The 26,561-nt window shown below is 38.3% G+C and overlaps 1 protein-coding gene across 1 annotated transcript; it reads right to left on the reverse strand.

The window, feature by feature from the left end:
- Positions 1-6,550: 6,550 nt before the first annotated feature.
- LOC137749354 (amino acid transporter AVT1I-like) lies at positions 6,551-12,986 on the reverse strand. The gene is made up of 3 exons (XM_068489450.1): positions 12,835-12,986; positions 7,227-7,860; positions 6,551-7,069 (listed from the first exon to the last, which is right to left on the reverse strand). The coding sequence occupies exons 1-3, from the start codon at positions 12,984-12,986 to the stop codon at positions 6,551-6,553; spliced, it is 1,305 nt and encodes a 434-aa protein (XP_068345551.1).
- Between the last annotated feature and the right edge of the window lie 13,575 nt (positions 12,987-26,561).

Raw genomic sequence — 26,561 nt, forward strand, 5'->3', positions numbered from 1 at the left:
ATGCACAACCGCCTATAAAGGCGCAACGAAGGGAAGGGACGAACGAGTGTCTGATTCCATGCATGACCAAAGCATAACATTCCTTGCAAACGCACAATATTTTTAATCCACAAACAAGCATGCGACACCATGATATGCCTGTGTTTAGCGGAAAAAGCAGAAAAATAAATAAATAAAATGTAGTGTAATTCTCACTTTAGTGATGATGTGGTTCATTGACTAAGTAATGAATGTGCATCCACGTGGCATTATGGCTCCATGTGGACAATTAAAAGTTAAATTTTTTATTTTTTTTTTAACAAAATAAGAAAACAAAATATGTTAAAAAAAGGGTATTAATGATGTGGCAGTAAACGGACCCAAACATCATTTTGTAAAGAATATTAATATGTAAGAAAATAGGAAGAAAAAAAAAAACTAAAAGAGAAAAAATCTCCTCCCTCTTGCTTTCTCGTCTTCCACTCCCCTTCTCGTCTTCTGCTCCAGTCCTCCCTCACTAACCATGAGAACACAACTCCAAGCTTCTAGATTTCAAGAGCCCATCACATATCTGCTTCGGTGGCTACTCTACCTCCTTCTTTTGGCACGCCACCGCAAACCTCCCCTATAGTCGCGGAAATATTCGACGCCATTGACAAGGTGAAGGTCTGCATGTTTGACGCCCCTCAAGAATGTTCTTATTGCCCTTGCCCTTCAAAAACAGGTGGACTCACTCTTATGTGAAGGTAGTTACGCTCCTAACATGTGGTATGAGATTAAGTTTTACATTGATGCTTATGATGGTTAACCGTGATTTTGCTCAAGTTTCTTCACTCAATTATGAATGAGTTTGTTCTTTTGATTTTTGGTAACATTATTAGGGAGTTTCATTAATTTTTTTTTAATAAACTATTTCTAAATCTAGGTGATTAGGGCAATTCCAAAAATTGTTTTCACTGTTGAATTATTTGCTAAAAATATCTATTTTCTACATTTGGTTTGTGTTTCTCACATATACATTCAGTAAGCAGTTTGACCATACTCGATAAAAAGATAATAACTAAACCCACAAAAGATTAAGAAAATTAAGAATTAAACATTAACTATTCACTCAATTTATTTATTATAAGGAATGGTGATGATAACTTCAACCAATCCAGAGTACATTAGAGCACATTTAAAGACAATGATTAAAATATGAAATGATTTCCATCTCCATAAAATTGTTAGTTTTCGACAATTGATGAAATGAGATCAATTGCCTGAAATGCTCCCAATCTTTTTCCCACACAATGCCCTCATAATCATTAATTGGCAGTAGTGGGATCAACCATCGACTTATTCTTGATGGAAATGACAAGCTAGTAGTTGATGTCCGGCACCACCTGAGTGTCACCCCAAACAACATGGCCAGGATGGGTAGCATAGTACCCCCTATTTCAATTTATTCATTTATTACTTTTTTGTTTTTTCCTTTGAATTTTTTTGCATATGTTACTTTATTTTAGTAACCACTATTAAATTTAAATATATTTAAATTTAGGTTTTAAATCGTTGATTTTATGTGTTTAAATATGAATTATACTTTTGCACGAAACAATATATTTTGAAGAACATAACTATGATAGTTTATTGTTATGGTAAGAGAAATAAAAACAAAATTACCAAAAAAAAAAAAAAACCAAAAAAAAACCAAAAAAGAAAAAAAAATTGAAAAGGAGGGATGAGTATGATACTAGCGATTTCTACGATGTACCGTCGCTATTATACTAGCAATTGTATTTCAAAATAGTCGGTACTCTGGTAGCAATTTTTCCTAAAAAGTCGCTACCTTACTTGCGATAGTCTTTAGAGACAATCGGTAAAGAAGTACCAATCGTATTCCTTTTTTTTTTTTTTTTCCCTCTCTGTTTTTTCTTTTTCCATTGATTTTTTTTCCTACGTTACTTTATTTAGAACATGAAGATGAAAAAAATAAAATTTTAACAAAAATAAAATTGATAGTTTAGGCGCAGGGAGACGCAGTTGCAACTCAAGCCCAACGAGCTCAAGCGCTAGCCCCAGCCCAAACTCATGGCCTTGGGAAGGCCTAAGGCGCATCAGAAGCATTGAAGGCCCATGGAAAGGCCCAAGGTGAAACAGAAGCATTGATGGTCATTAGATGAGATTAATTTCGAGATATATGTTGTAAATAAATAATCAAACTTAATTAACTGCAACCAATAAGACGGTGAATGTTACCACCATTTTAGGATGGTGAGCTAAAATGCACTCCTCAAAAGAGAAGAAAGAATTTCTCTGTCAGGGGAGCGGATGCTACGATAATAGTATGTTATAACTAAACATATGGAGACGCTAAGTTGGCAATGTCCTAAGCCAATAATTAATGAGATTGTTGAGAATGAGTCCCACACTGATGAGAAAAGAGACATTGCATGGGCTATAAGTAAGTTGGGCTACTCCTCATATTGCCAATTAATTTATTGGAGGAACCCCATATTCTCAACACGCCCCCCTCAGGTGTGGTGGATTTTATTTTAAGTCGAATACGTGGACAATACAACAGGATGACGTGGAACGCATGTGGCAGTTTGGCTTCACAATGCGCTGATACTATGAAGAAAGTTGGGGTTCCACCATAAAACGAATTGGCAATATGGGGACTAGCTCAACTTGTTGGAAATTATATATTATACTATAAAATATTGTAATATATAATTTTAATAATTGAATGAAAAATAGTGTTAACCATATTTCTTAGAAAGGTTATGTTATTTAGGTGCATTCCCTTATCAAATGATGTATACTTATAGATGAAAAGTTACATATCTTTAATAAGAAGTACTTGGGTGCTATATAAACTCATGAAACCGTCATCATTAAGATAAGAGAATTAGAGAATTTGTACTCTTGAGAAATAGGGTTTCCCCACTTTGTTTCTCTCATTCTCCGTTTGTCAAATTCCGAGTCATGTCTTGAGAGTACGGAATATATAAAGTTCGCTAGAGTCTGAAGATTGAAGTGCTTCAACGTCGGATTATAGATTGTTGAATTCTGGAAGACGGACGCCTACCGAACAACAAACACAAGAGTAGGGGCAAAATTCTGTCTTTAGGACATTGTATTTATGCAAGCATCAATCTCCAAGTTTGTCAGTTTTTCTAACTTTCTCCCTAGTTTTTTTATATTAATTTCATACATAATTGATGTTGTGAATTTCTTTAGGATTATTATTATTGGAATTCTTGTGTTTTTTTCGTATTTTCTAATATTGTTCCAACACAACTTACTTTAAGCCTATGCAAGGTCTCTCATCTCATTAATGTGAGATTCATTCTCAACAGACAAGTCATGTAGTTTGAAATATACGATGACAGGAGTAGATTCAGTCGGAAGATTTTTTTATTTGTAAAAAGCATCTTATTAGCTAAGGTTTGAAAGAAATTTGGAATTCTGGAAAAGATTTTTATCTCAACAGCAGCATTGATGGTCGTTAGATGAGATTAATTTCGAGATATATGTAGTAAATTAATTTCGAGATATATGTAGTAAATAAATAATCAAACTTAATTAACTGCAACCAATAAGACAGTGAATGTTACCACTAGTTTAGGATGGTGAGCTAAAATGCACCCCTCAAAAGAGAAGAAAACATTTCTCTGTCACGGGAGTGGATGCTACGATAATAGTGTATTATAACTAAATATCTGGAGACGCTAAGTTGACAGTATCTTAAGCCAATAATTAAGGAGATTGTTGAGAATGAATCTCACACAGATGGGAAAAGAGACATTGCATGTGCTATAAGTAAGTTGGGCTACTCCTCATATTGCCAATTAATTTATTGGAGGAACCCCATATTCTCAACAAGCCCCCTCAGGTGTGACGGATTTTATTTAAGCCGAACACGTAGACAACACAACGGGATGACATGGAGCGTGTGTGTCAGTTTGGCTTCACACTGCTCTCATAGTATAAAGAAAGTTGGGGTTTCACCATAAAACCAATTGACAATATGGAGACTAGCCCAACTTACTTTAAGCCCATGCAAGATCTTTCATCTCATCAATGTAGGATTCATTCTCAACAGACATGTCATGTAGTTTAAAATATACGATGATAGCAGGAGATTCAGCCGGAAGATTTTTTCTTTTTATTTATTTTTATTTTTATAATATAAAAAGCATCTTATTAGCTAAGGTTTGAAAGAAATTTGGAATTCTGGAAAAGATTTTCATCTCAACAGCAGCTAGCGCAAACATTGTGAAAACAGAGGAGCAGTTATGTGAGCTGCTTCATCAAGTTTACAAATGCTGTACAATTTGTAATAGAGACGTGTAAGTACCAAATATCACGACCACAACTCCGATTAAAATTATACACCAAACAATCACCATCTCGCATCCGACCTTTCGATAAGTACCTGAAATCTTTAGGTAGCAAACGCATGGTATTATAAGCGAAGCCGTGACGCTAAAAAATGCTCCAACCAGTGACATGAGATACCCGAAAAAGGGCAAAGCCAAAGTTACTGTTACACTGCTGATTACCAAGGCAGTACTCAGTAATAGGCTTAAAGGTATGTTATTGTTGTAGTGACTAGGAAACCGATTTTTCGCTGCATTTAGAATTGGTGCAACCATCAGTGCATATTTGGACAGTGGATTGACAAGGATGGTGCATATTGCAAGTTTTGAGCTAAGTTTTTGACAAGGATGGTGCATATTGCAAGTTTTCTCACATATTCATTTAGTACGCAGTTTGGCCATACTCAATAAAAAGATGATAACTAAACCCACAAAAGATTTAGAAAATTAAGAATTAAACATCAACTATTCACTCAATTTCTTTATTATAAGGAATGGTGATGATAACTTCAAGCAATCCAGAGTACATTAGAGCATATTTAAAGACAATGATTAAAATATGAAATGATTTCCATCTCCATAAAATTGTTAGTTTTTGACAATTGATGAAATGAGATCAACTACCTGAAATGCTCCCAATCTTTCTCTCACACAATGCCCTCATAATCATTAACGGCTTTGGCAGCAATGGGATCAACCATCGACTTGTTCTTGACGGAAATGACAAGCTAGTAGTTGATGCCCGGCACCACCTGAGTGTCACCCCGAACAACAGGGCTAGGATGGGTAGCGTAGTACCGATCTTTCCCTATTTCAGTTTATTTATTTATTTTCTGCTTTTTTTTTTTTGAATTTTTTTTTTTCATATGTTACTTTATTTTAGTAACCACTATTTAATTTAGGTTTGAAATCGTTGATTTTAAGTGTTTAAATATGAATTATTCTTTTGCATGAAACAATATATTTTGAAGAACAGAAGTATGGTAGTTTGTTGTTATGGTAAGAGAAATAAAAACAAAATCACCAAAAAAAAAAAACCCAAAAAACCAAAAAAGAAAAAAAATTTGAAAAGGAGGGATGAGTACGATGCTAGCGATTGGTATAAGGTTATGTCGCCACTCTACTAGCAATTTATTCACCATATCGTATGAAGTACCAATTGTATCCTTTTTTTTTTCCTCTGTTTTTTCTTTTTCCATTGATTTTTTTTCCTACATCACTTTATTTAGAACATGAAGATGAAAAAATAAAATTTTAACAAAAAAAAAATTGATAGTTTAGGCGCAGGAAGACGCAGTTGCAACTCAAGCCTAGCGAGCTCAGACACTAGCCCCAGCCCAAACTCATGGCCTTGGGAAGGCCTAAGGCGCATTAGAAGCATTGAAGGCCCATGGGAAGGCCCAAGGTGAAACAAAAGTATTGATGGTCGTTAGATAATATTAATTTCAGGATATATCTCATAAATAAATAAATAATCAAACTTAATTAACTGCAACCAATAAGACGGTGAATGTTACCTCTATTTTAGGATGGTGAGCTAAAATGCACTCCTCAAAAGAAAAGAAAGAATTTCTCTATCACGGGAGTAGATGCTACGATAATAGTGTATTATAACTAAACATCTGGAGACGCTAAGTTGGCAATGTCCTAAGCCAATAATTAATGAGATTGTTGAGAATGAATCTCACACTGATGAGAAAAGAGACATTGCATGGGCTATAAGTAAGTTGGGTTACTTCTCATAGTGCCAATTAGTTTATTGGAGGAATCCCATATTCTCAATACTCCCCCTTAGGTGTGGCGGATTTTATTTTAAGCTGAACATATGGACAACACAACGGGATGACGTGGAGCGCATGGGGCAGTTTAACTTCACATTGCTCTGATACTATGAAGAAAGTTGGGGTTCCACCATAAAACCAATTTGCAATATGGAGACTAGCCCAACTTAATTTAAGCCCTTGCAAGGTCTCTCATCACATCAATGTGCGATTCATTCTCAATAGCCAAGTCATGTAGTTTGAAATATACGATGACAGCAGTAGATTCAGCCGGAAGATTTTATTTTTATTTTTTATACAAAGCATCTTATTAGCTAAGGTTTGAAAGAAACTTGGAATTCTGGAAAAGATTTTCATCTTAACAGCAGCTAGCGCAAACATTGTGAAAACAGAGGAGCAATTATGTGAGCAGCTTCATCAAGTTTACAAATGCTGTACAATTTGTAATAGGGACGTGTAAGTACCAAATATCACGACCACAACTCCGACTAAAATTATAAACCAAACAATCACCATCTCGCATCCGACCTTTCGATAAATACCTGAAATCTTTAGGTAGCAAACGCATGGTATTATAAGCGAAGCCGTGACGCTAAAAAATGCTCCAACCAGTGACATGAGATACCCGAAAAAGGGCAAAGCCAAAGCTACTGTCACACTGCTGATTACCAAGGCAGTACTCAGTAATAGGCTTAAAGGTATGTTATTGTTGTAGTGACTAGGAAACCGCTTTTTCACTGCATTTAGAATTGGTGTAACCATCAGTGCGTATTTGGACAGTGGATTGACAAGGATGGTGCATATTGCAAGTGTTGAGCTAAGTTTTTCAGTTGGAAGGTTTAGAGTTATCTGGGACTCAACCCTTGACCCGAACATTAAGTACCCTAAAACTGCCATTGATGCGTAACTCGCAGTGCATACGATAAAGCTCAGGAGGAGGACCTGCATCAGTTAACGAAACATCAGATATTCAAAACTGAGCAATTAAACAGTACTTATATAGATGTGGGACTCAACGCTCACCAGCACTACTAACCAAGATATCGCATTTAGATTATAACCAAAGTAGCTATAGAGTAACATGTTTTTAACTACTTACATTTGAAAACTGACGTTTGTTTGTCATTGATGTGTAAAGGGTAGGAAACACGGGATGCGCGCAATAACAAAGAACATACAAGCTAACAGCTGTAGGGATTCCATTCCAATTAAGTGGTACAGATCCCTCGTGGTGAAATCCAATTCCATCAAAAGCGCCAGCCCAAAAAATCGAGCCGAGTATGATAGCAGAGGCAAAAACCCCAGTTGCCGATACATAAGAAAGAAGACTCAGGTTATCTAACCACACAGTCGGCATCACAACAAGTCCAGCGATCATAACGAAGCATTGTTTCCCACTCACTGTGAACCCTGAAGCAGCCAACTGCAAATCCATGTTTGGAAATAAGTTGTGCAAGTTATCACCCTCTATGATTAGGAAAGCTGTTGCAACTAAGTAGAGTTCTATGTTCATGAAAATCGACAACACGATTCTTCCTGTTTTCCCAAATGCCTGTTCCCCTATGTCGGGATAAGTTTTTATACTCGTATCCACTTCCATGCATCTTTGGATTAACAACCCTGAGTAAAATGCAGCAGCAGCAGTAACAAAAAGAAGTATCAAGCTTAGCCATCCTCCTGATGCTAGCGCATAAGGAACTGACAGTATCCCAATTCCTGAAACCACATTAAAAACAGTGTATATAATTTGGGTATTATAACTCCACAGGATCGCTTGAGCTAGTACTAACAAAAGTACTTACAGTCGCAATAGAATGTATACATGAAAGGTCTGTAAAGCAAAAAAATAAAGGTTCTTAATTAGGTCAGATATCAATATATTCCCCCTCCTAATTTCCTGCGAGTGTTTGCAAATTATAACACATTAAGTAGCAGCTTGATGATCATTTTATTTTTAGTTTACAAGGAAATGAAAACTAAAAACTGAAAGCCATTTTTTTCGAGTTTCAAAATTTGGTTTCAGTTTTTTGTTTAGTTTTCATTTTTTAGAAAACTAAAAACTAAAAATTAATATCAGAAGGTTTTAGTTTTCGAATAAAAATAGAAATTGAAAACTGAAAACAAAATGGTTATCAAACAAGCCTATGAATTTAGAGTGCAGGACACATACTTGGAGTACAATCGAATAGCCCTTTTGAGTAAGAAATTGTAGGTATAAAAAATGTCTAAAGGAGGAATTGAGATAATTGAAAAAATTTACAAGCTGTCACATATATAACGTAGTTGGATTTTCATGCATACACAAAAACAATTAAAATGACAAGAAGAAATGCTAGAATGTATACGGCCAACAGAGAACATGCATGCATGAAAATTAAGGAAACAGAATGTACATAAATATACCTGAGAGGGCATTGAGACCATTGTTGTGCGGAAGCGTCAACCAAGTGTGAGTGAAAAATAAACCACAATAACTGACAAAAGATAAATGGAACAATACCAACAAGAACACCAAGATTTATACTGGTTCGGCAATGCCTACATCCAGTTTGGAGACGACGGAGTATTCCACTATAATCAATGAGAACATACAATAGTGTTTATCACTCAATTTCCCAAAGACCCGAATAACCCAAGCTCACACACTTACAATAGGAAGAGAAAACCAAAAATACAAAGCAAGACAATTTGAGAAAATTCTTCTCTATGCCAAATGGCTTCTTGCTATTTTTCTTTCTTCCTTGTTTCCTTGATGTTGTTTGAGTTATGCCTACACCTCCTTTTATAGGCCAAAGGCCTCTCATCAAGTCAAAAGAATTAGGCATAAATGCATCCATTCTTTGACCACAAATTAGGCATAAGAGCATCCATTTTATTTCCCACATGTAGCATGCCAACCATCAATTTTGACCACAAAAGTAGCCAACATCATTTGTTGGTTTTAGACTACTTGTTTGAGCCAATAATCAACAATCTCCACCTTGGCGCAAACCCTCTAAGTAGATCTCCCAATAGTCGTCTCCCACTCCCCCATGGGGCAATCAACAAATTTTACAAATGTCAATCAAGTCTAAGCAGTGCTTAAACTTGAGCAACGAAACTGGATCAAATCGCTTGTACCATTGTCTTGGAGACTGCTTCAAGCCATACAATGATTTTTCCAATTTGCAAACCCAATTTTCCTTTCCAGCAACCTTAAAACCTTCTGGCTGAGACATATAAATCTCTTCCTCCAAATCACCATGTAAGAACGCAGTCTTGACATCAAGTTGGGCCAACTCAAGATCAAACTGCACAACCAAAGCCAACAGAATACGAATAGAAGAATGTTTTACTACAGGAGAAAATACCTCATTGTAGTCAATGCCTTCTTTCTGAGTATAGCCTTTAGCTACCAATCTGGCTTTGAATCTTACATTGTCTTTTCCCAAAGATTCCATCTTTTTGGCATACACCCATTTACAACCAATTTCTTTCTTCCCCTTTGGTAACTGAACCAGCTTCCAAGTCTTATTTTTATGAAGAGATTTCATCTCATCATCCATAGATTTCTTCCACAACTCGTACTCTGAACTCATGACAGCTTCTTTGTAGGTGGATGGAATATCATCTTCAATAACGGGAAGTGCATATGCCACAATATCAGTAAATCGAGCAGGCTTTCGAATTTCCCTTCTCGATCTTCTGGTTGCAATATAGTCTTGTTGCTGTGGAGGCTCTTGGGTAGGTGCCTCCTCTTCATCATCCTCGTCCTCATCATCATGATTAACTGTAGGACTCGTGTCTGTAACATCAGACCTTACTGGAACAACTGGAGTCTTCAGTAACTCCACCTGCTTTGAGCTACTCATGGTCTCGGTCGTTTCAGTTTCACCTTCATGCTTGTTCTGATTAACCATAGCAGCCTCATCAAATGTCACATCTCTGCTTACAACAAATTTCTTCTCATCTGGACACCAGAGTCGGTATCCCTTCACGCCAGTGCTAAAGCCCATAAATAGAGCTTTCTTTGCTCTTGGATCCAACTTGCTTTCTCTGACATGATAGTAAGCAGGACAACCAAATATGTGTAAGAACTTGTAATCAGTACAAGGTTTACCAGACCATACCTCCATGGGCGTTTTGCCCTCATTCGCAGCAGCTGGCAATCGATTAATGAGATGGCTTGCATAAGTAATTGCCTCAGCCCAAAACGCCTTGCCTAATCCAGCATTAGACAACATACACCGAACTTTCTCAAGCAAAGTACGGTTCATGCGCTCCGCCACCCCATTCTGTTGCGGTGTCTCCCTAACCGTGAAGTGCCTCACAATACCCTCATCTTGACAAATTTTCAAGAAAGGATCAGACTTATATTCACCCCCATTGTCTGATCTGAGAGTCTTGATCTTTCGACCGCTTTGCGTTTCAATCATCTTTTTCCACTTCAGGAATATCTTCAAGACTTCATCTTTACGCTTCATGGTGTACACCCATATTCTTCTAGAGAAGTCATCAACAAAGGAGACAAAATAATGGCTACCTCCCCAAGATGCATTCTTGGAAGGTCCCCAAACATCAGTGTGAACATAATCAAGAATGCCTTTAGTGTGGTGAATAGCAGTGCCAAATTTTACTCTAGTTTGCTTACCCAACACACAATGCTCACAGAATTCCAATTTGCATGCCTTTGCACCTTTCAATAAGCCTTGCTTCACCAATCCTTGCAACGCTTTTTCACCAGCATGCCCAAGACGCATATGCCATAACCTCGTGGTGTCTGTGCTATCTGCGTCAGCAGCTTCGGTGACAGCTGCTTCACCAATAACTGTACTCCCCTTCAAGAAATACAAGTTATTTCGTCTTGTACCTTTCATCACCACCAGTGCCCCGTAAACAGCTTTAAGAACTCCACCCTTCATGGTGATCTTGAGACCCTTGGATTCCAATGCACCTAGTGAGATAAGATTTTTCTTCATATCCGGTACATACCGAACATCACTTAATTCTCTGACTGTTCCATCATGCATCTTCAAACAGATTTTGCCTATCCCTTGTGTTTTGCAGGCATTATCATTACCCATCAAAACAACTCCACCATCCAGCTCCTCGAAGCTAGAAAACCATTCTCGAATGGGACACATATGATAGGAGCAACCTGAATCCAAAATCCACTCCTTGGAGTGACCATCAGCAGATGAACTAGTCAAAGCAAACTCGAAATCATCATCTCCAGATTTTGCAATATTTGCTTCAGAACCCACTTTCTCTTTGTTCTTCAATTTGGGGCAGTCTTTCTTCCAATGACCCTTTTGGCGACAAAAGGCACATTCATCTTTAGCAGGAAACTTCCCTCGTGACTTTGAACGAGATTGTCCCCGCTTCACATATTTTCTTTCCACTGTTCGACCCCTTGCAACAAGTGCCTCGGTTTGTGAATTGTGAGTCTTTAGTTCCTTCTTTCGACACTCATGATTCACCAATGCCGCAGACACCTCATCAAGTTTCACCTCGGATTTTCCATACAACAAAGTAGTTGTCAAATGATCATAATCATCAGGCAATGAATTTAACAAACATAGTGCCTTGTCCTCGTCAGGAATTTTCACATCAAGGTTTGCTAAATCAGCAAGTATTTTATTATAATCATTGAGGTGTTCATGCATAGAAATACCTGGACTATACTGAAATCGGAAGAGTCGCTTCTTCAAGAAGAGCCGATTTTCTGCGCTCTTGGTCATATACTTCTCCTCCAATTTTGTCCATAACTCCTTAGCAGAAGTTTCCTTCATATACGGGTATTTCAACTCCTTATCAAGGAATGATCGAATAGCAGCACAAGCATGAAGATTAATTCGTGTCCACTGCTTGTCATCAATATCTTCTGGTTTATCTTCCAGAACCATATCCAACTCTTGTTGATACAACACATCCATAACTTCACATTGCCACATACCAAAATTATTAGAGCCATTGAATTTATCAACCTCTAACCTTGTAGTAGCAATTTGATGTCTATTGGATGTAGACGCCGACGAAGACGATGCCGACTCCTTCCCCTTTACAGATTCATCTTTATCTCCAGCCATCTACTCAGCACTATTCACGGGACTGTAGCGCCAGCAAATTTTTCACTCCCACGAGAACGCCTAGTCGAAACACTAGGCTCTGATACCACTTGTTGTGCGGAAGCGTCAACCAAGTGTGAGTGAAAAATAAACCACAATAACTGACAAAAGATAAATGGAACAATACCAACAAGAACACCAAGATTTATACTGGTTCGGCAATGCCTACATCCAGTTTGGAGACGACGGAGTATTCCACTATAATCAATGAGAACATACAATAGTGTTTATCACTCAATTTCCCAAAGACCCGAATAACCCAAGCTCACACACTTACAATAGGAAGAGAAAACCAAAAATACAAAGCAAGACAATTTGAGAAAATTCTTCTCTATGCCAAATGGCTTCTTGCTATTTTTCTTTCTTCCTTGTTTCCTTGATGTTGTTTGAGTTATGCCTACACCTCCTTTTATAGGCCAAAGGCCTCTCATCAAGTCAAAAGAATTAGGCATAAATGCATCCATTCTTTGACCACAAATTAGGCATAAGAGCATCCATTTTATTTCCCACATGTAGCATGCCAACCATCAATTTTGACCACAAAAGTAGCCAACATCATTTGTTGGTTTTAGACTACTTGTTTGAGCCAATAATCAACAACCATTGAAAAATGATTTCAGTAAAGACGTAGTTGTGTTTGTAGTAATTTGGTGATCGCAGTTTGCTGCCACTTCTGGTGACTCGCATCTTTCGTCGTCCCTCGCGCTCAACACAAGGGGCGAGGTCAAGGATGCATGCGCATCATCATCCATTGGAGGGGGAGAGAGAGAGAGAGAGAGAGAGAGAGAGAGAGAGAGAGAGAGAGAGAGAGAGAGAGAGAGAGAGAGAGAGAGAGGGCTTCGAGAGCTGTTTGACGTTGTAAATTTAGCATTAATAAATAGAAAAAAAAAATACTGAGAAATTAATTTAGAAATTAAGCACATGTTAATGGTGCCCGCATACTGAGAAATTTATCACTTTTTCCTTTTATGAAATGAAAGTGGACGTACTTTTTCAAAGTTGATTAAGTTGCCAAAGCAAAGCAACAAAGTAAATTAATATTCGAACTAAAGATTACAAACTAGATCTTACAACTATTGTACCATTTTTTTTGTTTATTTATATGGTATTTTGATACACTACAAATCATCCCGATTAACCATAAACCACCGGTTCTTCGTCCGAGCGGTCCCATGAGGATGCGAAGGCTATGAAAAAAAGATAGAGAAAGAGAGCGATTCCAGCCCCGGCCACCGACCATTTCCTTGCCACTTTACATTTCAACCCCCACAAAGAAAGTGCTATGTCTTTCTCCGTTGCATGTTTGGTGGGGTCCCTGGTGGACTTCGGCAACCATCCCCCACCCCCACCTTACTTTTATCTCTCTCTCTCTCCCACCCATTTTCCTGAGAGGACCACTATTAATTAACTATTCTTCTTGTTATGGGATTACGGGAGTTACCATAGTTAAGGATCTTCATGGACAATACATTAATGTTTTAGCTGTTATGTTGTTATTAGCCTTTATTAGGATATAATTGGTTTTCCATTTCATTGTAACCACTAGGAAGATATCTTATAGTTTGTGTATAAATATAGGTTGTAATATTTCAAATCTATATTATTAAATATAGGTTGTAATAATTCAAATCTACCTTGCTTAGGCCAAAAGTTTGGCTGATGAACTCACTGCTATCCAAGAACCTGTGTCCAATTCTGACTTGGTTACTTATGTACTTTGCGGTCTGGGACCTGATTACCAGATGCTTGTGATGGCTTTTCTGAATTTCCCACCATTTTCTGGCCTCCGCACCAAACTGCTTGCTTTTGAGGGGCAACAAGCCTTTGCAGCCTAACTTAATCCTACAAACTCACATGGCCAGCGCCCCTTCCGTGCTCGTGATCCCTTTGGCCCAAGGCCACCTATCCGTCCCTTTAATGGGCCTGCACAGAACTTATATCGTCCACAACGACCTGCCTTTAATGCTCAAGGTCTTATGGGTCTTCTTCCACCTAGTTAGCCGGTCTATGTTCGCATTACCACCAATTTGGACATGTTCAAGCTAAGTGTCCTCAATCTCATCCCTTTGCCGACATGCATGTTGCTTCCTCTTTCGATCCTAACTGGTATTGGGACTCCAACGCTACAAATCACATGACACATGATGCTAAGTTGTTTCCCCACAGTGCCTCCTATGAATCAAGTGATAATGTTGTTATTGGTAATGGTGACACGCTCCCCATCACTCAGTCTGGTAATGTTTTGTTTTCTTCTAGCACTTATGTTTTTCGTCTCTTTGATGTTCTTCGTGTTTCTTCTCTTCATAAAAATCTTTTATCAGTCGGTCAGTTTACACAAGATATGCATGTCAGTATTACTTTCTTTCCTTGGGGCTATCACATTTGTGACTTACAAACTGATGTTCTTCTTTTTCTGGGCCTATGTAAAGATGACCTTTATCCCATCTTTCCTACACTACTGACTGGGCCTAATACAACTTTTTCTTCCGTTGCCGTGTCTTCATCTCTTTGGCATCGTCTTCTTGGTCATCCTTCCAATAGAGTGCTTGATTCACTAGTTTCTAAGTCATTAGGTTCTACTTCTCATTTATTGGATTCAAATTGTAGCCATTGTTCCTTGTCTAAATCAATAAAACTTTCCTTTTTGCCTCATGAACACCGTTCCCTTGCACCATTTGATTTAATTCATTCGGATGTGTGGATGTCTCATGTTCTTTCCATCTTTGGTTATCGCTATTATGTCCTGTTTATTGATGATTCCACTCGATATACGTGGATTTTTCCCATGCGTCTGAAGTCCGAAGTCTTTGATCATTTTTCTGCTTTTGTTACGTATGTTCAAAATCAATTCTCTTTGTCTATTAAACAATTCCAGAGTGATGGGGGTAAGGAATATGACAACTTGCAATTTAAGCATTTTTGTGCTACTAATGGAATAGTGCATCTTTTTTCTTGTCTTCATACACCCCAGTAGAATGGATTGGCTAAGCGCAAATATCGTCATATTGTTGATATGGGTTGTACTCTTTTACATACTACTCATATGCCTCACACCTTATGGGCTGAAACTTTTTGCACATCAATCTATTTATTTAATAGACTTCCTACGCCTGTTCTTCATGGGATCTCACCATACCAATCCTTATTTGGTCATTCCCCAAACTATAAAATGCTTTGAATTTTTGGGTGTTTGTGTTATCCATATCTTGGAGATTATGTGTCTAACAAATTACAACCTTGTTATCTATACTGTATTTTTGTTGATTATAGTGATAAACATCGTGGGTATTGGTGCTTAGATCCACCTACTGGACGACTCTATATTACACATCATGTCATTTTTCATGAAGATCAATTTTATTATGTTGTTGCCCTTCTATCTATTTCCTTTCTACCGCTCGCCATCGTTCCCGTAGGCTAGTTTCTCAGCCGCCTACCCCATAACGTGTCATTCAGCCCATGCCATTGCAACAAGAAACAACTCATTCAACCACTTACACTGCATCATCCAGATGTGCCCCTCCTGTCGAGCCATCTACATCCAACTGTCCTCATGTTGAGCCATCTGCAGCATACCTGATAGCACCTGCAGCTTTCCTATCTGTCTCACCTGTCCCTGATCACATTGTGCCGCCTAAACAACCATTCTCTGTGTCCTAACATTTCATACTGCCATCCAATATCGCAAAACACTCTACATACCATGGTTCTTTTGCTGTTACTCTACCACCTCGTAGTCCCGTTTTCACTCGTTCGAAAACTGGCATTTTTAGGCCTAATCCTAAATACCAGGCCAACTTCACTACTCGGTATCCTACTCCTCATGCTTTTTCTCCCTTAGTGGACATGAATGTTGAACCTACTTGCTACACACAAGCATCTCGATTTCTCGAATGGAAACATGCCATGCTTGAAGAATACAATGCACTTATTCATTAGGGTACCTGGTCCTTGGTCCTTCCCTATAATTCATTCAATATGGTTGGTTGCAAATGGGTTTTCAAAATTAAGTGGCGATCTGATGGCACACTTGAACGGTACAAGCCACATCTCATTGCCAAAGGGTCATTAACAGCCTGATATTGATTATTTTGATACTTTCAGCCATGTCGTCAAGCTTACAACAATTCGCATTGTTCTCTGTTAAGCTGTTTCTTTTTTATGGTCCATTCGGCAGTTCGATGTCAAAAATGCATTCTTGCATGGCTCTCTTTCTGAAGAAGTTTACACGCGACAATCCCCATGATTTGTTGATCCTGATCGCCCTTACCATGTGTGCAAACTTCATAAGGCCATCTACGGTGTCAAGCGGTCTCAAGCAGGCTCCACAGGCATGATTTAAACGTTTTAGTTCTTTCCTTGTACAGTTTGGTTTTTGTCAAAGTCGGGCTGACACCTCCATGTTTGTTTATCAAGATAATTCTCATGTTTTGATTTTATTATTGTATGTGGATGATATTATTCTCACCGGTAGTGATTCTTCTCATATTCACATATTCACACCTTTATTTGCACACTGGAGCGGAATTTGACATCAAAGATTTGGATGTTAAGTATCACAAGGATTTTCTCAATCTTACTCAGAATGAATATACAGTTGATATCCTCAAACGCATCAATCTCTTGGACTGTAAACCTGTTTCCACACCCATGGCTTCGAAAGGTACACTTTCTTATATTGATGGTACTAAACTTGTTGATCCTACACTTTATCAACACATTGTTGGTGCTGTCACATCCTAGACCGACTCCACCATAGCACGATATTTTCCGCTTTGGGCTACACCCTCATAGTTTTGTTTTTGGGTTTCGGCACGAGAACTTCCCAGTGAGTCACCCATCATGGGATTGCTCTCTCCCCAAACTCGCTTAACTTCAAAGTTCTGATGGAACCCGAAGCTAGTGAGTTCCCAAAAGGCCTCGTGCTATATAGAGGTGGACATGTATATATAAGGCACATCACCCCCTTTTCGTTGGTCGATGTGAGATGTTACAATCCACCCTCTTAGGGGCCCGACGTCCTCGTCGGCACACTCGCACCACACGGTAGAGTGGTTCTGATACCATTCTGTCACATCCCAGACTAGCTCCGCCGTAGCACGATATTGTTCGTTTTGGGCTATGCTCTCACGGTTTTGTTTTTGGGTTTCGGCACGAGAACTTCCCAAGAAGTCACCCATCCTAGGACCGCTCTCGCCCAAACTCACTTAACTAAGGAGTTTTCATGGGATCCATAGCCAATGAGTCCCCAAAAGGCCTTATGCTAAAAAAGGTGAGCATGTACATATAAGGCACATCACCCCTTCTCCGTTGGTCGATATGGGATGTTATAATCCACCCACTTAGGGGCCCGATGTCCTCGTCGGCACACTTGCACCGAACGACATAGTGGCTCTGATACCATTCTATTACATCCCAAACCGACTCCACCGTAGCACAATATTGTCCGCTTTGGGCCACGCCTTCACGGTTTTGTTTTTGGGATTGCTCTCGCCCAAACTCGCTTAACTTCGGAGTTTCAATAGAACTCGAAGTCAGTGAGTACTTAAAAGGTCTCGTGCTATATGAAGGTGGGCATGTACATATAAGGTGGGCATGTACATGCCCACCTTCATATAAGGGAAATTGACACGGGTTGGAAAGTGAACTCATCTTATTAAAATAATTCATGATTCTTAAACAAATCAAGAATTCTTTACAACCTACAGTAAATAAATGAATAAACTTTCTCTACTTCAATCTAATTTGATCTCATCCTGCCTACTCTCTTGAATGTCTACTTCGTAAACTTGATTAACAAGAGAGGGGTGAGCTTTAACAGCTCAGTAGAGACATAACCTTACCACGTTAAAATTGACAATACTAAATTACGTGTTATAAAATCATGTAATCAAATACCAAATCATTCTCGATAACAATGCATGAGTGCAATGCAATACTCTTCATCTACACCCGTTACTTTATATAATAAAACACGCGAACCTGCACGTCCCATACCGTGCATTTTACCTCTGCAGTGATGGTTCAAATGTTTTAATATATAAATTAACCCCTGTAACTTAATTATCCGAATTTCCCTTTCTGTTAGTCATCTTGCCTAAACTCTTCGTCGCCAGTCCCGAATTTCCCATAAAGAATCTGTGCACGGTGGGCTCACCTAAAACATGGTACCTGCTAAGAGTTTGGCTCAACTACACAAAAGATCATTTCCAACTACCCTCATTTCTAGAATTCCTTCCTCAACACCGAAACTCCAATCACATAACACATCATGAATGATGCACAATTAATCTCATTTCATATTCCATATATATCTCCAATGAACAACATTCCAACAACAGTTCACAATCACATCTCTTTGAACATTCGAATCAAGCAATGATACACATATAACCAATTATCATCCAATCTCAATCAGTCAATCAATATTACAATAATATAACGCTTCACAAAATTTAATAAGATCAATTTCTATTAAGGTCTACCGTATTTCTCCTATTTGGAGTCCAAAGCAAACAAACAATGTCCTTTACCAACACCTCAAATGAACACAACCGTCGCGGTAACTGGAGTCCCTGATCCAACAAATAAACTATATCACTATATAATCCCTATATCTAGCAGCCAATATAAACTCATCTATTTTAGAATTCCGATATTAGGCTTAACATCACCTTATCTCAGTTGGACCCTTAAAACATTTTTCTTTCTTATTTTGGTCCTCAAAAATTTCTCAATTATTTACATGCTGCCTTGCTGGAAAAGCAGCAAGCATCTGCCTCCAAAACAATTCTAAAATCACAGTTTTGTCCCAAGCCTTCGGGTAATAACAAAACTGCCCCAAACTTTCAGAGAACTGTAAAATGGCCTCAAATCTGAAACTTATATTTCAGTTTGGTCCCTGCAGCATGAATAGTGATATTCATGGCAATTTTCCAGATTGGTTCCTCCTGTCTTTCAATCCAAAACATGTCCAAACCCATTTATCATGATGTCTAAGTACCAAATCACCATTCAAGTTTACCAAGTTCCCTTTATTTCGTAACAGCCACAAAATACCAAGGTTTAAAAACCATGAAATAATTCTAGGGTTCGCCGCGGCTAGCCCATGTAGAAATTAACCTCAATTCGTTCAGTTAAGCTTCCAATAAGCTTAATCCACCATAAACAACATTTAAATTTGAAGATTAAAGCTTATGTAGGAATAAATTCCAAAGATGACAAATATCAATATCTTCGATAAACCCAGAGAATTATTACCTTTGATTGTAGTATTCTTCACCACAAAAATTCGTAGACAAAAACAGAATTGAATTCAGAGTTGTCAAGAGAAAGTTGAAACTTTTCTTTTTTTTTTTTAATTTTATTTCTTTCTCTGCAACCGAGCTTCAGGTCTTACGGAGAAGAAAGACAGCCTTTCTTCTGATATAAATAGGTGCAAAATGCACCGCTTCCTCTGACATGGGGTCATATGGCCACTCGGCAAGTGTCAAGCAAGAGGGAGATTTTATCTTCCATTCTAATTTTCTTTTCCTTTATACTTGGGTCCAATCCTAAGTTGCCATGTAATAACGTGGTGCAATCAGATGAGAACCAGCGCTCGCCTTTGCTGGAATACTTGACTGCTGCCACTTGTCAAGGCCAGCCACTCCTCATTTGTCATTTTGCACTCTCTTATCTGTTAAATTCAAAATTCTATTGAAAGTTCATTCGAGCTTCAAAAATTAATTCCAAAGATACTGCAAACTCTTAATGAAGTTCACTGCCTTCATATGAAAACCTTTTCAATAAATAACCACAACATATTTTTTTCAAATATTTCTCTTCTTCGATAATAAATTTTTGGGATATTACAAATACATTATTGTTTTAGTTGTTGTGTTGTTATTAGCTTTTATTATGATATAATTGGTTTTCCGTTTCATTGTAACCACTAGGACAATATCTTATAGGTTGTAATATTTCAAATCTATATTATTGAATATACAGTTTCTACACTCATTTTCACCATACGTAGTGTCTACGATGGTGTAATATTTGTTGAAAGAATATTAGAAAATACGAAATTGATCAGATTTATTAATTGAAGAATTAGGAGAACAATAATATTTCACATGTTTGTTAAAAAAAAATTCAGAATTGAAATATGTGTTTTATTACTCTACAAAGTGAAGTATCATTAAAGAAATGTTATAACGAATACGATACTATGATATAACCAAAAAAAAAAAAATCAATTATAACACAAATAGAATGTATAGCATTGTTAAATTAGAGGTAATCACTTTGGAATCCGCTCTGTATCATCATTCATTACGTTCACTCACTCCTTCAGGAACATAATGGGGTATTTGTTTGCACTTACTAAGTGGGACTGGATTAGATCGGACTAAGTATTAGTATAGTCCTGTGTTTAGTAGGTCAAGGGACTACGTTTAATGAAAGAGGATTCTCGGTGAATCCTCTCCAATCACATCCATTCAATCCTCATTCACGTTTAAAGGGATAAAACTAGACTCGCTCGGACAAACTCCTTTGTTAAGGCCATCTCCAACCGATCCGGCCAGAGGGCTGAAAATAGCCTGAAATGACACGAAAACCGCTTCCTACCGAGGGCTATGCCAAATGGCTCATGGGCCTCATCGGGCCAAAAAAGGAGAAAAGGGCTAACCAGTTGGCCCAATCTGTGACATCTCACATCGCCCAGGGGAGTGATCCTTAAATGTATATTCTCATCCCTACCTAGCACGAGGCCTTTTGGGAGCTCACTGGCTTCGGGTTCCATAGGAACTCCGAAGTTAAGCGAGCAATCCCATGATGGGTGACCCACTGGGAAGTTGCTCGTGAGTTCCCAAAAACAAAACCGTGAGGGAATGGTAAGCCCAAAGCGGATAATATCGTGCTACGGTGATAGAGCGGGCCCGGGAAGTGATCCGTCCCGGGTCGGGATGTGACAAATTGGTATCAGAGCCTAACCCTGACCGTGTGTGTGCCGACGAGGACGTCGGGCCCCTAAGGGGGGTGGATTGTGACATCCCACATCACCCAGGGGTGTGATCCTTAAATGTATATTCCCATCCCTACCTAGCACGAGGCCTTTTGGGAGCTCACTGGCTTCGGGTTCCGTAGGAACTCCGAAGTTAAGTGAGAATGGGGCTAGAGCAATCCCATGATGGGTGACCCACTGGGAAGTTGCTCGTGAGTTCCCAAAAACAAAACCGTGAGGGAATGGTAAGCCCAAAACGGACAATATCGTGCTATGGTGGTGGAGCGGGCTCGGGAAGTGATCCGGCCTGGGCCGGGATGTGACAAATTTGGTATCAGAGCCTAACCTTGGTCGTGTGTGTGCCGACGAGGACGTCGGACCCCTAAGAGGGGTGGATTGTGACATCCCACATCGCCCATGGGAGTGATCCTTAAATGTATATTTTCATCCCTACCTAACACGAGGCCTTTTGGGAGCTCACTGGCTTCGGGTTCCTAAGGAACTCCGAAGTTAAGCGAGAAGTGCTCGAGAGCAATCCCATGATGGGTGACCCACTGGGAAGTTGCTCGTGAATTCCCAAAAACAAAACCGTGAGGGAATGGTAAGCTCAAAGCGGATAATATCGTGCTACGGTGATGGAGCGGGCCCGGGAAGTGATCCGTCCTGGGCCGGGATGTGACACAATCCAGCTAGCTAGCCAGCCCCAGGCCGGGCCGGAATTCAAATGTAACGGCTAGGTGCTGACGTCAGCTAACCGTTATATTTGATTTTTTTTTTTTTTTACGATTTTCTTTTATTAATTTAAAATTTCTATTTTTTCCCTATAACTTCCTAAACCATTAGACAACATTAAATAACATTAAGTAACATGAAACAACATTAAACAATATTAAAAAATAATAAGGAACATTAAATATCATTAACCAACATAAAAATTATATGACATAAATTTAAGTTGTTGTAGTTTTTAAATTTAAATAATAAATTATGTTTGGCCCTCGGTTGGAGATGGTTTTTGTCACAGGGCTATGTTTGGCCTATGGCCCTCTGGCCCCTCGGTTGGAGATGGTAAAAAGTATGGTCCTACACTGTTTATTACATTATTAATTTGTTGGCAGCCTATAGGGCTAAAACGAGCCATCTGGCCCTCCTTTGGTTGGCGATTTCCTAAGAGTTCTTAGCAAGTACCCCCAAATTTCACAACACTACTAAGACAGTCCTGCAGAGAGAATGTCGTCGCTCGTCCTACGAGAGAGATGTCGCACGACCTGCGAGAGAGACATCCTACTCTTTCACCCTTGTCCTGCTCGCTCTCATTTGTTCATTGTCAAGTAAATTTCGAATTTGACGATTTTCTTCTTCGATTTTGTTTTGCTGGTCATGAACGACTTCGATTTTGTCTGGTAAATTATTACTGGGTTGTGAACGACTTCATTGTTTTGGTTTCACAAACTTTTCAATAACTGATCTGTGCAACTGAAAAAAATTAGGGTTTTGATTTTTAGGTTCAAATTGATATTAGAATTTGGGGTTTTCAAATTTCAACTTTTATACGTTCTCATTATTGTTTCATCATATGATTGACACCTCCAGATCTCTAGTATTTGTCATAAAATGGATTTGATATAAATTTCATCTGGTAGTTCTCAATGCTTTTACTGGAGTGGATTTGATATTCATATATATATATATATATATATGAATTTCATCTAATATTTGTTCTGCCATCGTTGAATTTCATCTAATAATTGAATATATAGTCTGAGTGTATGTGTCTGTATGTATGTATGTACTCTGTGTGTGTGAGAGTGTGTGGGTCTGTCCTGTGGGTGTGTGTATGTACTTTGTATGTGTGTGTCTATGTATGCTGATTTTGGGTGCGTGTGTGCATCGATGTATACTAATTTTGTGTGTGCGCACGCTGTGTATCTATGTACTCTGTGTGTGTGAGTGTGTGTGTGTGTGTTGATAAATGCAAGTTGTGTGTGTGTGTGTGTTGATATATGCAAGTTGTGTGTGTGTGTGTTGTATGTGTTTGTACTAAGCAACATAGATACAAATAGTTTCCACCACGGTCCAACTCCATATATACTTAATAGTTTCACAGGTAGTAACAAGAAAAGGGACTACATAAAGTGATTCTCAGTCTCTTTAAATTGATTCATCTGTTTGTTGTATGAGTTAAAGCGAAAATGGCAAAACTGAATGATGGTTTAGTTAATGATGGATTTCAGGCTACGGGTATGAGCTAAAGCTAAAAAAGCATACATCCACATTACATATAGAAATCATATGCCTGTTGGATATAAATAGAGCTTGCTAACTAGAATAATTAGATGATTTTTGTCATGTATTTGGATAAATAAATTGGCATAATTAAGATAAATTGCATGACAATTATAAAAATTAGAAATCATTCCCATTCAACATAAATAAACTATTAACAACAGATACACCTTACTTTATCTTGGGACCTTCAATGAGTGATTTTTCAAACTTTTTCACTTTTACAATAAAAAATATCCATTGCGTGTATTCTTCAAGCATGTTATCATTATTTTTAGATTGTAGGATAAAAAAAGAGTGAATGATATGATTTCATGACTTTAAAAAGCCAATCTTTGTAGCACTCTTATCTCTTCAAACTGTTGTCTTTTTAGCCGGTTATGGATACTATTGTATGGTTCTTGGTGGTCAGCTTGACTTGCCCACTAAGCTTTTGCTAACGGTATTCCTTCAGAGGCTCCCCATGCTTTCCCAGCTTTAAATTTTGATGCTCATGCTTTTATGAGTTTCTATAAAACCCTAATTTTTTCGGTTATCTTTAATCTATAAACTTTCAGGCACTCAAGAAGAAGCTGTTGAGGCTTATGACATAGCTGCGATCAAATTCCGTGGACTGAATGATGTGACCAACTTTGACATAAATACGGTATGATGTGGATTGGATTATGTCAAGCAATACCCTCCTTGCTGGCGAACTTGCTAAGCGAAATAAGAAGGTTGTGCCTGTTAGTGAGATTGTCAACTCTGTTTGAGATCTTTGCTACTGTAGTTTTTGCTTGCTATGTATACATTTGACTTTCCTGTGGCAACAGGCAGGCTAAATCTCTAATAATTATTATTATTACTAGTTCAAAAATGTATAAATTGTTCATGATCTTTTCCTTTTCCATATTGTTATTGGTTTTCATCAAACTAGTTGGAGCAAGCCAATTTACGTGCTCCGAATCCAAATGTAGCAATGATCAAGGTTCGGCTATCCATTTGCCATTGCACCTCATGCGACATTGTGGTCTTGGGATTGAATGGAATCAAACCAAAGGTGAATAATTAAGAAAAACATTTTGAGCCCCGTCAATTGTTAGGAGAACACCTTTGTTATATTGATATTTGGAACAATGTTACTCTTGAATCATGCATGTTACTTTCATTGGCAAGAAATTTGGTTTTTGTATTTTTTTATTGTGAGTCTCACACTCGTCCAATATTATTAATTTTGATAATATCTTTAATAAAAAAGAAATTAAAATAGAACAATAATTTAGTCTCAGTTCGTGCAAACACCAAACTAGTGGCAGTAATATTTTTACTATTATGCTTCTTAATCCGACACTACACCAAACGCTTTACTAAGTTTGTCCAACTTAGTCTAATCTAAGTTAGTCCAGCTTAGTCCCTGAAACTAATCCAGTCGAAGATAGTCCGGTGCAACAAACAGAAATCAAATTCGTTCACCAGTTGGTCTGTTGTTATCCCCAAGAGCTACTGCACAACACCAAGCCTTAGGGCGGAAAAAGGGTATTTCAGGCTTTCGAGGGAAGACTTGTGTCCCGTTTCCTTCAGGAAGACTTGTTTCTTATATTAACACATGAATTGAACCATATCGAAACATTCAACTTCGATTTGCATTGCCTACTTGCGAAAAGCACAAATAGAATTACCGATCATTCATTGTATGAAGCTTTTATGACCTCACTAATTGACCTTGCACTTTTAAGTTCATAACGAATGAAATGACCCCAGTATTATAGAAATGTAATTTCCAATTGTAATTGGTGTAAGATTCCTAGAAAGCTATATGGTTTAGACGACAAGTCTACTCAACTTCTGTTTCATTCTAAGACTAATCGTTCTTCTTCCTTATTTTATATTGTTCATTTTGATGTGTGGATGTCTCCAGTTACTTATGTTATTGGGTTTGGTATTATGTGCTTTTTATTGATGATTTTTCTCACTACCCATTATGGTGGTGGTGGAGTATACGAAATATGAAATCTATCAAAATCTTGAGGGGAGATGTTCAATTTGTTATGACAAAAGAACTTATCATAAAGGTATCGTTTGGTATGCAGACGGGACAGGACGCGACAGGACGGAATGGAACGAAGCGGGAGCAAAGATGCCCTCGGATGGAAACAAAGAGGAAGAAGAAGGAGACGGAGAGGTTATAATTTTGTATTCCACGGATGTGGAACGAGTCGTTCCAGGGGGTGAGGCGGAACGAAAATTCATCCAAAACTCGTCCCGTGGAATAGCTCGTTCCACCCGTTTTAGGCGCACCAAACGTGGGACGGAACGCCTTGTCCCACTCTGTTCCGTCCCATCCCATGTACCAAACGGTACCAAAAGCACTTAAAAATCCATGGCTTTTTAAAATTCTTTAAAATAGATGAAATTCTGAATACAACTGGACTTTTACAAACTCACAAAAAGTCATAACTGAATACCACAAGATTTTCATAGTCATTTTAGAAATCATATAAAGTCTTTATTTACTACCAGTGATTTTTGTTGATTCCTTAATTTGAAGTCAAGCAAAGTCTATCAAATTCCATATACAATACACCCCCAATAGGCAATCCAACACGCATTCAACCGCATCCCCAAATACTCTCTCATTCATTGCCTCGTCAATCTTCATGTTTATTCGGATGAGGGCAGAACGTCTTATCTTGCAGGATGTTGGTTCCAACAATCATGACAGATCCATTACATAAACATCACATTATCATTTATATTACATCATTAATCCCTAGATTTAATTTTCACAAATCATACGATTAGTGAACAAAGGGAAGCTAAGCAATTTCAATTAGATTTTGTAATGAGAAATTATACGTTAGATGTGGGTGTTACTCCTATTGTTGGGGATTCATACAGGCCTGTAAACTGGGTCGGGCCGGCCCAGGCCTGAGGAGTGGTGACCCCAAGCCCGTTTCTTGTATACAACAAGCTCTTCACAGTGTCATTGCCACATGGTAGTTCCCTATTGGCCAAATGACGAAAGGCTTTTGTTTGGTTTTTTGGACACTAAAAAATAAATAAATAAAACTGAGAG

The sequence above is a fragment of the Pyrus communis genome, chromosome 11 (genome assembly GCF_963583255.1).
Source record: "Pyrus communis chromosome 11, drPyrComm1.1, whole genome shotgun sequence".
Lineage (NCBI taxonomy): Eukaryota > Viridiplantae > Streptophyta > Magnoliopsida > Rosales > Rosaceae > Pyrus > Pyrus communis.